Source organism: Neoarius graeffei, chromosome 15 (assembly GCF_027579695.1).
Source record: "Neoarius graeffei isolate fNeoGra1 chromosome 15, fNeoGra1.pri, whole genome shotgun sequence".
Classification (NCBI taxonomy): domain Eukaryota; kingdom Metazoa; phylum Chordata; class Actinopteri; order Siluriformes; family Ariidae; genus Neoarius; species Neoarius graeffei.
Window position 1 is genome coordinate 29,587,270 of NC_083583.1, and position 16,296 is coordinate 29,603,565.

The 16,296-nt window shown below is 42.7% G+C and overlaps 1 protein-coding gene across 1 annotated transcript; it reads right to left on the reverse strand.

Moving 5' to 3' along the window:
• Positions 1-1,139: 1,139 nt before the first annotated feature.
• Positions 1,140-14,010, reverse strand: stard5 (StAR related lipid transfer domain containing 5). The gene is made up of 6 exons (XM_060940477.1): positions 13,701-14,010; positions 13,549-13,598; positions 4,222-4,354; positions 3,772-3,889; positions 2,927-3,020; positions 1,140-1,687 (listed from the first exon to the last, which is right to left on the reverse strand). Exons 1-6 carry the CDS (start codon positions 13,788-13,790, stop codon positions 1,543-1,545), a joined length of 630 nt encoding a protein of 209 aa, XP_060796460.1. The 5' UTR covers positions 13,791-14,010; the 3' UTR covers positions 1,140-1,542.
• Between the last annotated feature and the right edge of the window lie 2,286 nt (positions 14,011-16,296).

Here is a 16,296-nt window from a genome sequence, read left to right on the forward strand (position 1 = left end):
TGGTCGCATCTAACTACAGCCCCAAAAAATACCATTGGCCATGCTGAGCCTAGCTACATTGCTAACAGGAGTGACAGCGAGTCTGACTGCGTCTGACTGACTGGGAGGTCGCGCAAAGCTCGGAGAGGTACGGAGCAGCTCGTCTCAATTCAGATAAGAGCATATTTCATTATGGAAGTACGGTGGACTGTTCCTTTAATACATGCCATGTGGTAGCTAGTTTGAGGTTAGCATGTTGAGTTAAGACACAAAAATGGTGGGAAAATGTCAACTCTGTTATCATCAGTTCTGTTAATGGACTGCCCAGTTTAACAATAACAGAGTTGATGATGACTAACAGAGTCAACACTTGAAATGTACCTGCAATTACAGAATGGGCCATGTAATAATATAGTTATTTATGTAGACCAGCATGCTGGTGATCTGATATTTGTGCTATTACCTGCCCATGCCACATTTATGCTTTTATCTATAAATGACAATTAAAGCAATTTGTTCAAATTTGTTGTGATTTCTTTCCCAGTAATGTTTTGATAATGTGATGTAATGTGAAGTAATTTATGGCCCTGAACCTCACTGCTTAGCTCCTTTTGGCCCATGTCATGTGTGTAATTCTATTATTACCCACAATCCCAGTTTGCAAGTAAAGTGGGCTTTTTAAGACATTTATGCTCATGTTGGAATTTTTTCATTTCCTCCAACACAGCTGTGCTGCACTTAGCCCAAATATGAAAACAAACCTGAAAGTGCTCTGGCCTTTTAAACGAAAGACTAATAAAACTGTTTCTCACGTGAGCATTACAAGGAGTGGAAAAAAGTACTACTTGAGTCAAAACAAGACTGAATACAGTCAATATGGGAAAATTGGGGATTTGTGAGATTTCAGGGAGAAATTATGCATGGAAGTTATTTTCCAAAATGTGGTTAACATTAGAGGTTATAAACCATGACAGCAAAGAAACATTTACAATGTTGGTTGGATCGGCAGAGGTGCAATGTATCTAGTACCAGATCGATTCTATTTTTGCAAAACAGAACAAAATGTCAGTTGGTTAGCTTCTTATCAGTTATAAATACTAAATAGTCCACATAGTTAACTGTGTTGTACAATCAGTGAAGGTTATGATTTTGCATGTGCTTTTGCTGTAGTAGGGTTAAAAATTTCTAACCAGCCATTTTTGACAAATATTTAGTGAACTTACTTTTCTGTTCTGCACCTTTGGAAATAATATAACATTTAAAAACCAATGAAAACTAAACATGAGCCTAGTGAGCACAATAATGTTTAGAAGTTAAAATTTCAGTGAAAATAAACATTTCTGGTCATACACAAGAAGTCAAACTTCAAATGTACTAAAAAGGACATATTTTTAGGGGTCAGATCAAGGCCCGGGCCAGGGTCGACTTAAATTTTAAGTCAGAATCAGGAATGAACTCAATAATGGTCAGTTAGTGCTCACTAGGAAACACAGCGAGGATCAGAAAATACATTTTTGTTGAGCAGTTATGGAAGTGGATATTCCAGAAAAAGTGCCTTTAGTGCTATTTGAGAGATTTAACAGCTTTAGTAAGGTTCGTGTAAAACTCAACCATACTGACAGGGAAGAATGAATCCACGACGGAACGAGGAAGCAAACCTCCAAGATCGGTCTGGAAGAAGCTGATAAGCTGAGTTTTACCTGCTTCCCTGTGAGCCACAGACGAACAGAAACAACCAAATTCACAATCGCAAAACAACAACAACAATAATAATAATAATAATAATAATAATAGGCACTGTATTACAAAGTATAGTATGTATTAAGTACATTTAAGTATCTAATATTCATGCTCATGTGTTACTCAAACATTATTATTGCTTTACTATAAATATTGTCTATTAGTCTTTTTCTTTGCATCATTAATAGTTTGACTGACTGCTCTGTGATGAGTTTGTGTCACAAAGAAACAGGCAGATGTTTATTTCCTGTATAAGCGCACAAAGTTTATACGTATAAATTATGCAGTAAAGCTGGTGTTATCAACTGGAGGATTGTGATCTTGATTCAAACCCATCAAAGTATTTCAGTGGACCGAATGGAGTCCTTGAAAAAAATAATTTTTATGAAGCTGAAGGCAGACCAAACTAACTACAGGAGTTGAGATATTAGATGAGAAAGGGAAGACTTTTCACAGACTTTTAGCAAATGGACATGGCTTGTGAAAAAGAAAAAAAGCTGACAACAGAAAATTTGAAGACTGGACAAAGAAATGTGTTCATTCTCCCTGTGTCAAATTGAAAATGGTGGTGTCTCATCTATTCAGAGTCCATGGCACTAGTGAAAAAGAGGTAGTGTGAAGTATAAAACAACCACTATGAACTGTTATGTGTGGCCAAATGATAATTGATCATTAATGCTTAAGCATTAAAAGGTAACTGTTGTCACCATTCAGTCTTGGTAATTGACCCTGCCATAGACTGTTTTTTTTTGTTAATACCATTTCTTATTATCATCGTGCCCAAAAGAGACAACCCGAAAGCAACATCAGCATGCATGTGCATGCAGGGTTACTCTTAACCCTTGGATTAGTTGCATCTCATTCTGTGACTCTCGGAGTGTGTTCTTTAAAACTACTGTATCTTGCATTTGTTTCTGGCCAGTTGGTGGAAACAGCCTTGCGCCATTTTCCTGATGTTACTGACAGCCAGACTGAATTCTATCTGGCTGTAAATTGCTTCAGACAAAAGTGTTAGCTGGATCAATAACCCTGAGCTCAATACTGAAACTCAGTTCAGATTTGTAATGGACGGTTTAATGCTGACTGTAAAAACAATAATAGCTCTTTGCTGCCATCTACTTTCTTTGGCTGGAAATTCGTTTTGCCGTTCTCAGGCACTGCTGTTGGTAAATAAGGTTTCGGAAATTCAATTGCCTTCATAGCTTACCCTGGTACAGGCACACAAATGCAACCACATGGATGATTAAAGCCGCGCACATAGCCAGGCTGGGGAGGACAAGCTGGATGGCTCACATGAGTCGCTACAAAGACAGAACACCACAATACAGCAAGAATATTCAATCATCACTTTTAATAAGATTTACAGATATTACTGTAAATCAAAAAGCAAATACTGATTCAGAATTAGGACTAAACGATATCTAGGATCAATGTGGAAATGTACTGTAAGTGTGGCTTCTTTACCAATCAGTCACTTCGAAGATGTAACATTGGTGCCTTTCAGTCCAACTAAAGGAGATGTGTGCGCTATATTTATCCATCCTAGTAAAGGATGCAGGACCTCTGTTACTGTCAGTCCCTGCGAAGGAGGTATGGCTTTGTACTGGTCAGTCCCAGTGAAGGAGGTGTAGCATCTTTTTGTCTTTCAGTCCCAGCAAAGGGAGCGAGGTTTTGTACCTGTTAGTCACAGTGAAGGAGGTGTGGCCTCTTTATTTTTCAGTCCCAGCAAAGTGGCCGAGGTTTTGTACGTCAGTCCGAGTGAAGGAGGTGTGCCCACTTTTCCCTGTCAGTCCCAGTGAAAGAAATGTGGCTTTGTACCGGTCAGTCCCAGTGAAGGAGGTGTGGCCTCTTTAAGTTATCTTTTCAGTCTTATTTCAGTTAAAGCTGAACTGATTGAAACCACTTTAAATAGTACTGTATTAAATCTCTAGCTGCTTAAATGTATCTTTTAGACATGAAATCATTCATCATATATTGCAATGTATATTATATTCTATCAAAATACAGAGATACACAACTGAATAAAAGGATAAAAAAGGATAACTATGATACCATTTGATGTAATTGTTCCGTCTTCATATTGCTTGACTAAAATAACATCTACAAAGTCTCGTGGCGATATAACGCCCATGGCAGCAGAGGGAGTGACAGTTCTGCATACTGTGACATCCTAAGGGAGGAATATCAGAAACATCAGTTAGACATGGATGAAAACACCTGGGCCTAAAATAACAGATAAAAATTGTATGGTACGTTTATTTGTGCCTTCATAAATATGATGTCTCAGGTGAAGATCCACATCTATTAAATCATTAGTATATGGATACAGCAATAATGTATATGTGCATATATCAGTGTCATAATATGGTATGGTATTTCAGAGTGATAGACTGATTTAAACTTAATCGCTGAGAGATTTGGTGTATATACTGTAGGAACTAGCCTAAATGGCTAGACATGAGAATTCATGAGAGTGAAGTCAACAGCTGGCACGAAACCTACAACAGAAACTTGTTCAAGGAGCTCAAACTTCTTCACGTTGTTGTCCCATTTGAGACGAAGCCCATTTGGCTCTGGTTTCAAACACTCCCAGACTTTCTGTGGACTGCCATTGACTATCCCCTCTCCCTTATATCTGTAAGACAGATTATTATAATTACTGTTACTGAACAAATATAAAAACTTAATAAACAGACTTGAATGTTCCCAGTGAATGCTCCAATTCTCTCTTTTAATCTGACAGCCACAATTTATGTATTGACTCCTGACGTATGAGGAACACCCAACATATTTTAAAACTAAACAATAAACCTTTGCTTATTGTTGACAAGAACAGATCTGAAGATTTAAAATGTCATCTACACATGGAAAAACAAGTTGCTCAGTTGCTTGAAAGCATTGTTCCATCACTCAGTCAAAGGTAAAGTACAATGTGAGCAAACCATATCTTATTTAAAAACATTACAACAATGTTTCAACAACTGAGGGTGTGTTATTCTGCCTTCGTGTCCTCCTAGAAAAGGTTGTATGTACAAATTTGGAGGTCATGATTAGGGTTGGGACCCTGTTGGCTAGTCAGTAATCATATTATCTAAGTGGGTGCATAGGGTGACTAATCTTCACGGCTCTGGTCACCTAACTCCTGTATAACTACCTACACGTTGTGCACCTGTATTTGACAAAATGTTATACCAGGGACCGAGTGAGGGACGGTATATTCCCTTTGGGTAGGTGAAGCTCATTAGCCTTGGTTGGCAGTCCACCTAGGGGAAGGAAAACCCTGATTCCAAACCTCTGCTGCCTTGCGGCTATACCCAGTCTGGGAAAGGCTCACAAAGTCTGGGAACCGGCAGATTCTGCGGAAGCTATAGAGAAGAAGGCGGTTACAGAAATGCACCTGTGGAGTGCATAGGGCAAGACGTGGTATTTTTAAGTCGCCTTGGCCATCCACTGCATCTGGTTCTGTCTCCAGTCGTCTCGACTTTGTCCTGCCACTGGATTCTTAGACGGTCCCAGACGAGAGACTGAGGTCGACGATGCACAACTCTTCTTCACTTTAATTAAAATTCACAGCGCAAGTCATCCATCATCCTCTATCCCATCCCCTTCAATCGAAAGTCCTGTGGCGACAGGCCCGCGACGAAGCGACAGGTGTGGGTACACTGGTAGTCGTAGCCGCAACCCTGCACATAGGCGGCTCAGGCCATTGGGTCGCTATTCACTGACCGGAGTAGCAGTGGATTTCGACAGCAGTCTGAGCAGCCCTATTTAGGAAATGCACTGCTCACCTCCACGGCATGAGGAAGGGACTAGAAAAGGTGTCCCAAACATTGCCTACTCCTCCTACCCTAGCCAGTTTGCCGTGACTGGAGGGGGCCCTACTCATGCGGTCGAAACAAAGGAAGTAAACTGAAAACTAGAACAATACCAGTAACCCTTGCAGCTTGGAATGTTCACACGCTTCTTGATAGAGATTCCTCCGAAAGACCCCAGAGACGCACAGCACTCTTCGCTAAAGAACTTGGCAGATACGGCATTGACGTCGCTGCTCTTAGTGAAACCAGGGTGACAGGAGAGGGTGATCTGTGCGAGAGAGGTGCAGGCTACACCTTCTTCTGGTGTGGACGCGGCCCTGAAGAGAGAAGAGAAGCCGGGGTTGGGTTCGCTGTTAAGTCATCACTTGTTGGAAAGCTAGCTGGTCGCCCGAAGAGTGTAAGCGATCGCCTAATGACATTGCGACTCCCTCTTTCCCATGGCCAAAAGTTTGCTACCATTATCAGTGTCTATGCCCCCACCATGACTAACCCAGATGAGGCTAAAGACAAGTTCTATGAAGATCTAAACCCTATCAACTTGATCCCAGAAGCAGATAAACTTATTATCCTAGGCAATTTCAATGCGAGAGTTGGCTGTGACAACGCCTCCTGGGAAGGAGTGATTGGGAAGCATGGAGTAGGAAAATGTAACAGCAACGGTCTTCTCCTTCTGCAGACCTGTGCGGAGCATGGCCTTTTGATTACTAACACCATCTTCAGTCTCCCTGTGCGTAACAAAACATCTTGGATGCATCCCCGCTCAAAGCACTGGCATCTAATCGACTATTCCATTGTGTGAAAGAGGGACATACAAGATGTTCGGATTACAAAGACCATGTGTGGCACTGAGTGCTGGACAGATCACCACCTGGTTGTTTCCAAACGAAATATCCGTGTCCAGCCCAAAAGACGGCCCCAGGGTGCAAAAGCGCCTAAACGACTGAATACCAGCAAGTTAAAGGTCAGAAATATCAAGCAGCCCTTTACTGACACCCTTGAACAATGCTTAGGTGGGGTTTACATTAGACCGTATCAGCGGATCATCAGATTAACGTTTTAAAAACGATTAGTGTGCACACAGCAACGCCAATACACGATTCGCGTGCACATAGCAACGCCAATACACGGATACGCTCGGCTCCGCAGGCATCCTGCGCTCCAAATCACTCCGCCCTGAACAGCAAGTGCCCTCTGGAGGGTGCGCACTCCGGCCCTGCGCAGCTCACAGAGCGCGCGAGTATAGCGCACGAGCAGTGATTTGGGACTGAGCCGCTGTGTGTGTGATCTCAGTGCATGTCGGGCATGCGCGTCACTTACCACTTGCAAGTGGAAGGATGGCAAGCCTAAAGACAATCATAACTACACAATGGGCAGTATTTGCATCAGTATTTGCAGTATTTTCATACTTTTATACTCTTTAATGAAAGGTGATACAAGGCGGAAGTCCGCGCCGTTTTTCAGCAGTCGCGTCACATGACCAACGCCAGCGAATCAGGAAGGTGGATGTCACAGTGACGTTGTCCAATGACGGCGCCAGCTAGAGCTCAGCACAGCGTATCCGCGTATTCTCAATGTTTACACAGCACCGGACCAGACACGATTTGGATTGAATACATGGACCCTGGCGGATTCCCGTTTCCCGGCGTTTTAATGTAAACGGACAGTGCATCTGCGAAGAAAACGAGACAGATACGGTCTAATGTAAACTTGGCCTTAGACTCCACTGTACTGGATGGCCATGATATTGAGATAGCGTGGACTGCACTCCGCGAGATGGTTTACAACACGGCCCTGGAATGCCTTGGACCAGCTACCAGAAAGCACAAAGACTGGTTTGATGAGAACTGCATGGAGACTGAGCAGCTACTAGAGGAAAAGCGCCATGCATATAAAGCCCATCTCGACGATCCGACGTCAACATCAAAGCATGACATACTACGAAATGTGCGGAGCACCGTACAGGTGAAGCTGCGCCAGATGCAGGACTCCTGGCTAAATAAGAAAGCTGACGAGATCCAGGGCTTTGCTGACAGAAACGACATGAAGAACTTCTACAACAGCTTGAAAGAAATCTATGGTCCTACCACCACGGGCTCACTGTCTCCACTTCTCAGTGCTGATGGGTCAACACTGATCTCTGACAAGGATAAAGTCCTCGAGAGATGGGCAGAACACTTTCAGAGTATCCTGAATAGGCCCTCATCAATAAACGATGAAGCCATCAACAGGCTACTTCAGGTTCCTATTGACGAGACCATGGACGCCATACCAACATTTGAGGAAATTGAGAAAGCTATCCATCTTCTCTCAAGTGGCAAAGCTCCAGGTTTAGACTCCATTCCAGCTGAAGTCTATAGGGGGGGGGGGGGGGGGGGAGTAGCCCTGACTGAGGCCCTGTCCACACGGCAACGGATTCAGGTGACTCCGATACAATTGCTTATCGTTTAGGCCTGACGTCCACACGGCACCGGCGTTTTGGGTGCCCAAAACGCAATCTTTTTGAGAACGGGTTCCAGAGTGGAAAGATCTGGCAACGTTGCCGTTGTGAAGTCGTCTGGATGAGTAGAACGGATTTGTTTACGATGACGTCACAACCACATGACTAAGTGCTTCACGCCGGGTAGAAGTGTAACGAACTCGATGCGAGTTGTCAACAAATCCTATAACTTGGTTCATGAAACGCGCTTACAAAATATTTTCACTGTGAATATTTATTGTGTAATGGTGCAAAGTGAGAGAGAGAGAGAGAGAGAGAGACTCTGCCCTTAGGGCAGAGTCAATCCCGCCAGCAAAAATAGGGAAAAAAAGGAGCGATCTCACCTCTTCAGATGTTGGTTTAACTCCTACAATACATTCCTCAAAAAGGGCGTAGAAGAGCAAATTAATCCATCAACGTGTAGCATTCAATTTATTCCGGACCATTAACCCTTTGGTGACTGACCCCTTGAAAATGGTTCCTCCAGGAACGATGACGTTTCAGTTGTCAAGACAACGGAAAAACTAAAATACAAAAACAGAAAGATACGTCACAATGCTCTTGTGCACAAAACAAAATGCTCTTGTATTTGTATTTTAGTTTTTCCGTTGTCTTGACAACTGAAACGTCATGGTTCCTGGAGGAACCATTTTCAAGGGGTCAGTCACCAAAGGGTTAAAGACGCCGCCTTCCGCGTAGAATCATACGTCATCCTCGCCGCCATATTGGATAGGTCAAAGCGGAGAATAAAGATTAGCTGCGTTTAACTGTACCAACAGGTTTGCCGTCCAAACGAGATCACATGGGATTACCTTTCACAGGTGAGACTGGAAAAATACTTTTCATTGTATTTGGTCATTATAATGTAATTTTACAAACAGATTTTCCTGACTTTGTGGCTAATATGAAGTCTCGCGCATAATAGTTTATGCGCATGCGTCCTTACTTCTATTGTTCTGGTGTCTCCGAAGGGACCGTCTTACAGCGCCCCTAGAGGTGTGGCATGTGTATTGCATCGTTTTCAGCAAGCATTGCGTTGCCATATGGACCTGATATTTTACTGATCGTTGCCCATTTGGACGCGATATATTTTTAAATAACATCTCGTTGCCGTTATCGTGTGGATGTAGCCTGAGAAACTCCACCAGCTTTTTCAGCTCATCTGGCTTCATGAGGCTGTGCCACAGGACTTTAAGGATGCATCCATCATGCACCTCTACAAGCGCAAAGGTAACCGTCGTATCTGCGACAATCACCGTGGAATCTCCCTGCTGGCTGTCGCAGGAAAGATCTTGGCCAGAGTTTTACTCAACCGCCTCATTGCACATCTTGAGCAAGGTCTACTACCAGAGAGTCAGTGTGGTTTTCGGAAAGAGCGCGGGACTACGGACATGGTGTTTGCTGCCAGACAACTCCAGGAGAAGTGTCAGGAACAAAATGTTGACCTTTATTCCACTTACGTCGATTTGACGAAGGCATTTGACACCGTGAGTAGAGATGGTCTTTGGAGAATTATGGCAAAGTACAGTTGCCCCAGCAAGTTCGTAAACATCGTGCGTCAACTTCACGACAGCATGCTAGCAAGAGTCCAGGAAAATGGAGAGACCTCTGATCCATTCCTCGTCTCCAACGGAGTGAAGCAAGGGCACGTCCTCGCCCCCACCTTGTTCAGTCTAATGTTTTCGGCCATGTTGAGCGATGCCTTTGGAGATGCTGAGGTGGGCATTGGTATCAACTACCGTACTGATGGCTCCCTGTTCAATCTAAGAAGGCTGCAGGCTAAAATTAAGGTCTCGACTGATACCATCAACGACCTTCTCTTTGCCGATGATTGCACCCTGAATGCTGCTTCAGAACCTGATATGCAACGCACGGTCGACATATTCTCGAATGCCTGTAGTAACTTTGGCCTAACCATCAGCACCAAAAAGACAGAGGTCATGCATCAGCCAGCGCCAGGAAAGCCATACAGTGCTCCCAACATCACCATCAATGGGCACAGACTGAACGCCGTGGAAAAGTTCATCTACCTTGGAAACACACTCTCCAGGAACGTCACCCTTGATGATGAAGTAACAAATAGACTGGCTAAAGCGAGCACTGCTTTCGACAGGCTTCGTAAGAACGTGTGGAAAAGACGAGGCATAAAAACGGAAACCAAGATCAAAAAAAGTGTATGAGGCCGTTGTTCTAACTACGTTGCTCTATGGTGCTGAAACCTGGACGGTCTATCAGCATCATGCCAGGAAGCTGAACCACTTCCACACCACCTGCCTGAGGAAAATTCTTGGCATCAAATGGCAAGAGAAGATCCCAGACACTGAGGTCCTTACACGTGCTGGCCTGCCCAGCATTCACACTGTCCTGATGCAGTCTCAGCTTCGTTGGGCAGGCCACGTAGCCCGCATGCCAGACACACGTCTGCCAAAGAGACTTCTGTTCGGCGAGCTAAAGCACGGCAAACGTTCCCGAGGTGGCCAAAAAAAAAAAAAAAGAGATTCAAGGACACCCTTAAAGCCAGACTAAAGGCTTTCAATCAGTACGTTTACATGCACATCCAAATCGAGCTGCTGTCGGTAATCGAGCAAAGGGTCCCAGCAGGGGTGCCAGAGCAATCCAATGCTACATGCACACAAGGAAATCGAGCTATTGTGTGAGGTACATTGTGCACCCGAGCCACAGGTGGCGCTACACGCCCCATCGTGTTGGTACACTTCCGGTTGTCGTCATGAAGAAGAGCTATTCAAGAGTATAAACAAAGTTATCAGTTCCGTGTTCACAAGAAGAGTGTTTGTAATTTGTATGTACGAACAGAAGTGTTCCTAATAAAATGGCCACTAAGTTGAAGTTTATCTGTAATGGTGAACATATTAACTGTTAGCCTGCTAACATGCTAATAACTTACCAGCTAATTGGAAATGGGTGCGTACATGCCCAGACACAAGTGTTCCTAATAAAGTGGCGGCTAAGGTGAAGTGTCATGCCGACCGAGGCTGTTTTTTTTTTTTTTTCGACCGAGGCTGTTGTGTTTCCCGCTTGTGGTCTCATCACTTGTCACTTCCGGAAGGGGCAGTGCTGAAGTAAGTACAGTAGCTCGACTACGTAGCTCGATAGGGTATACATGCACTAAGTAGCTCGGCAAAAATCGCATAATCTAGGTCGTGTAGCTCGATTACGAAAAATCAAGTTCGGTTCAATTTCAGCCTAGCTAAGGTGTTTCCATGCCATTTAGAACTTCGATTTCAGTCGAGCAACGGCAGAAATTTGATTTTCTCTCTGTGCATGTAAACGCACTCACTATCAGCCACACAAACTGGGAGCAATTGGCCCAGGACCGTGCGGGATGGCGCGCTGCTGTCCGAAATGGCACCTCAGCGTGCGAAGCCAAAAGAACAGCCTCCGCTGAGGCACGCAGAGCTGCCAGAAAAGCTTGATCTGCGAATCCGGCCCCAGCGTCCATTCCGTGCCCCAGCTGTGGCAGATTCTTTCGTGCGCAGATTGGCCTCACTAGCCATCTGCGCACACACAGACGCTCTCCGCGCACTGCGCGCACTCTGTCCCCGGGATTTCTTGGATGAGTGATGGTCTTCGTCGTATCGACGGACGAAAAAAAAAAGTATTATACAAGTAGAAATGTGCACCTATAAGAGGTTTACTTTGTATACTTTCAGAAAAAAGGGTACTAAACTGTATCTTTCCTTGTCATTGGGGTGTTACCTTTTTGAACACAGACAGAAAACACTAACCCAATTTATCCTTTTTTTTTAAACCCATAAACCATAGTAACCATATTGTATAACATAGTAATCATGGATACAATTCAGATCAGGGGTAGGAAACATGAGAAAAATATCACCATGATTCTGGAAGACATTTCTATGATACATGATATACAGGCTTGATGACAGTTCCCCAACAATTCGATCATGTTGCACTCAAAAAAATTATATTAAAAAATAAAGTTCTCATTCATTCATTAAATAAATGGATAAACAAATAAGTAAATAACACTGGATATCATGTACAAAATTCTAAGCAGCTGCTTCCAGTCAGTTTGCATTTAAATAATTTAAAAAAAAATGGATATGATATCCATGATCTCAGAAAAATGTATTGTGAGATCATTTATCATGGGATTAGTGTTATACCATCATATTGTCCAGCCCTTATTACTATGATATACTTCATAAATACATATATACTTTATGAACTCTGCATTATCAGCCAGTTTCAATAGGTGATTGTTCTGTGTGCACTTGTCTGAATGTGCATAAGGGACATCCAGTGATGTAATACTTTTGAAGCTACCTCAATTACATGTCACGCAGAATAATAATAATTGTAATACAGTCTCCTTTTGGTTTCATTCATTCATTTTCTATACCGCTTATTCATTGTGGGTTGTGGGTGAGCTGGAGCCAATCCCAGCTGACACTGGGTGAGAGGTGGGGTACACTCTGGGCAGGCTGCCAGTCTATCACAGGGCTAAAACAGAGACAGACAGCCATTCACGTTCAAACCTATTTAGAGTAACCAGTTGACCTAATCCGCATGTCTTTGGACTATGAGAGAAAACCAGAGCTCCCAGAGCAAACCCACGCAGGCATGAGGAGAACATGCAAACTCCACACAGGAAGGCCTCAGTCGACAGGCAGGTTCGAAAGCAGAACCTTCTTGCTATGATGTGACAGTGATAACCACTACACCACCGTGCTGGCCCCCTTTAGGTTTCAGTGAAAATGAAAATGTACAGTACTCACTGACAATATGGGTAAACTTGCACTTGATGAAAGAAACAAACATTTAAAGTATAAAGACTATAATATAAAAGTATCGTTGAGCAAATTAACTGAAAACAAAACCAGTTACAACTGTATCAGCTCTTGCTTACACTCTTTTCGAAGAGTTGTGCCAGTGGAAATGTGTAATAATGATACACTGAACTTGAGTTCATGTAACGTTCATGAATTTGCTTATAATATTATCCATTCATTATCTGTAGACGCTTATCCTGTTCTACAGGGTTGCAGGCAAGCTGGAGCCTATCCCAGCTGACTATGGGTGAGAAGCGGGGTACACCCTGGACAAGTTGCCAGGTCATCGCAGGGCTGACACATAGACACAAACAACCATTCACACTCACATTCACACCTACGGTCAATTTAGAGTCACCAATTAACCTAACCTGCATGTCTTTGGACTGTAGGGGAAACCGGAGGAAACCCACGCAGACACGGGGAGAACATGTAAACTCCACACAGAAAGGCCCTCACCGGCCGCTGGGCTCGAACCCAGGACCTTCTTGCTGTGAGGCGACAGTGCTAACCACTACACCACCGTGCCACCCTGTTTATAATATTATTGTAGTTAATTATTTTTTATCTACAAATGCTGTATTGTATACTAATAAAAGTACTGCAGTCATGCTGATGAGCACTGTGAACTTCAGAGGCAGAGACAGCAATCATTACAGTTGTTATAGTGGAATGAGATGTCTTGTTACAACCTGTCTTATAACATGTGATGTGTTTTACTTACACATTTCCAGGGAATTCAGATGAAGGTCGCCAATAAACAGCAACTTCATTCTACACAGAAAACACACAGCTCTGTATCACATCTGTTACTCCCCCCCCCAAACTAAAGATGCTTTTGAAAAAAAAAAAAAAGGAAGAACAAAGAGTACTAACCGATTTCTTACAGATTTTCCAGCCGGACTCGTCTTTCCTGTAACTTAAAAGACGTTCAGCGACAGACCTGGCCTTTTCCTCATACTCCATACCGTGATTTTTGTTTTCTTTTTATTCCCCTAAATGCTGCACAAATGAACCGTGGCTTTTTTTCATTGGCTGAGCGAGCTAATAACGATAGATATAAATATAATTTACAGTCGGCTCGCTACAACTTGCCATAAAAGCATAAACTGACACTTACAGCACCCATAAAACCCGTAAATCACTCATTAATATAAAGGAAATACTGACGACTCACTCATTCGTTCATTCATTCATTTCTATCCAGTTAAGTGGGTACATGTTCTTACACACACTGCGCATGCGTGGAAATGACGCGCATGCGCTGTGTTCATCGGGCTGAGAATTTGCAGTGATGAGACCCTGACAGGGAAATGCAGAATTTTGACATGACGTTGAATAAAGGCACTTAGGAAGCTATTAAAAATGGGTTGTTGAGCATTTAGCGTATTTTAAAAAGTTTCATTTCCAGAATATTGGCAAAGTTTGGCAAAAATGTAGGTTTAAATGTAGGATTTTTTTCATATAAGCAATATATAGAATTATTATACAACCCCGATTCCAAAAAAGTTGGGACAAAGTACAAATTGTAAATAAAAACGGAATGCAATGATGTGGAAGTTTCAAAATTCCATATTTTATTCAGAATAGAACATAGATGACATATCAAATGTTTAAACTGAGAAAATGTATCATTTAAAGAGAAAAATTAGGTGATTTTAAATTTCATGACAACAACACATCTCAAAAAAGTTGGGACAAGGCCATGTTTACCACTGTGAGACATCCCCTTTTCTCTTTACAACAGTCTGTAAACGTCTGGGGACTGAGGAGACAAGTTGCTCAAGTTTAGGGATAGGAATGTTAACCCATTCTTGTCTAATGTAGGATTCTAGTTGCTCAACTGTCTTAGGTCTTTTTTGTCGTATCTTCCGTTTTATGATGCGCCAAATGTTTTCTATGGGTGAAAGATCTGGACTGCAGGCTGGCCAGTTCAGTACCCGGACCCTTCTTCTACGCAGCCATGATGCTGTAATTGATGCAGTATGTGGTTTGGCATTGTCGTGTTGGAAAATGCAAGGTCTTCCCTGAAAGAGACGTCGTCTGGATGGGAGCATATGTTGCTCTAGAACCTGGATATACCTTTCAGCATTGATGGTGTCTTTCCAGATGTGTAAACTGACCATGCCACACGCACTAATGCAACCCCATACCATCAGATGCAGGCTTCTGAACTGAGTGCTGATAACAACTTGGGTCGTCCTTCTCCTCTTTAGTCCGAATGACACGGCATCCCTGATTTCCATAAAGAACTTCAAATTTTGATTCGTCTGACCACAGAACAGTTTTCCACTTTGCCACAGTCCATTTTAAATGAGCCTTGGCCCAGAGAAGACGTCTGCGCTTTTGGATCATGTTTAGATACGGCTTCTTCTTTGAACTATAGAGTTTTAGCTGGCAACGGCGGATGGCACGGTGAATTGTGTTCACAGATAATGTTCTCTGGAAATATTCCTGAGCCTATTTTGTGATTTCCAATACAGAAGCATGCCTGTATGTGATGCAGTGCTGTCTAAGGGCCCGAAGATCACGGGCACCCAGTATGGTTTTCCGGCCTTGACCCTTACGCACAGAGATTCTTCCAGATTCTCTGAATCTTTTGATGATATGCACTGTAGATGATGATATGTTCAAACTCTTTGCAATTTTACACTGTTGAACTCCTTTCTGAGATTGCTCCACTATTTGTTGGCACAGAATTAGGGGGATTGGTGATCCTCTTCCCATCTTTACTTCTGAGAGCCACTGCCACTCCACGATGCTCTTTTTATATCCAGTCATGTTAATGACCTATTGCCATATGACCCAATGAGTTGCAATTTGGTCCTCCAGCTGTTCCTTTTTTGTACCTTTAACTTTTCCGGCCTCTTATTGCCCCGTCCCAACTTTTTTGAGATGTCATGAAATTTCAAATGAGCCAGTATTTGGCATGAAATTTCAAAATGTCTCACTTTCGATATTTGATATGTTGTCTATGTTCTATTGTGAATACAATATCAGTTTTTGAGATTTGTACATTATTGCATTCCGTTTTTATTTACAATTTGTACTTTGTCCCAACTTTTTTGGAATTGGGGTTGTACATACAGGACACTTTTTTGATGGAATAAAAACATTTATTTTTTTCGCGGTCCAGTTTCCATCAAATCTTGTGCTCTGATTGGCTGGCGAGCGGGTCCGTATCCTACGGTACGGACCCCAATTACGGATCCCGGTTATGGACCTCTGGCTACTCGCTCATTCACAACAACAAGAAACATAGTAGCATTTTTTGTCAACATTTATCTTTTTTTTATAAGATTTATTAATATAAATTTTTGCCAGCATTTCTCAGGAGAATAGCATTAATTTTACAGCATGGGTAGTGATAATGACAGTCTTCACAGTGAAAGCGAGTTTTACTACCCTGAGGAAGAAGAAATAAAAGAAAACATTTCAGGAGAAAGCTAAAAACCTGTAATTTGCTAACGCC

Coding starts and splice junctions, on each gene's coding strand:
- stard5 (XM_060940477.1), bottom strand. CDS start 13,790: ATGGAGTATGAGGAAAAGGCCAGGTCTGTCGCTGAACGTCTTTTAAGT. Junction 13,599..13,700: donor GGAAAATCTGTAAGAAATCG/GTTAGTACTCTT, acceptor TTTTCTGTGTAG/AATGAAGTTGCTGTTTATTG. Junction 3,890..4,221: donor TCCTTGAACAAGTTTCTGTT/GTAGGTTTCGTG, acceptor TTCCTCCCTTAG/GATGTCACAGTATGCAGAAC.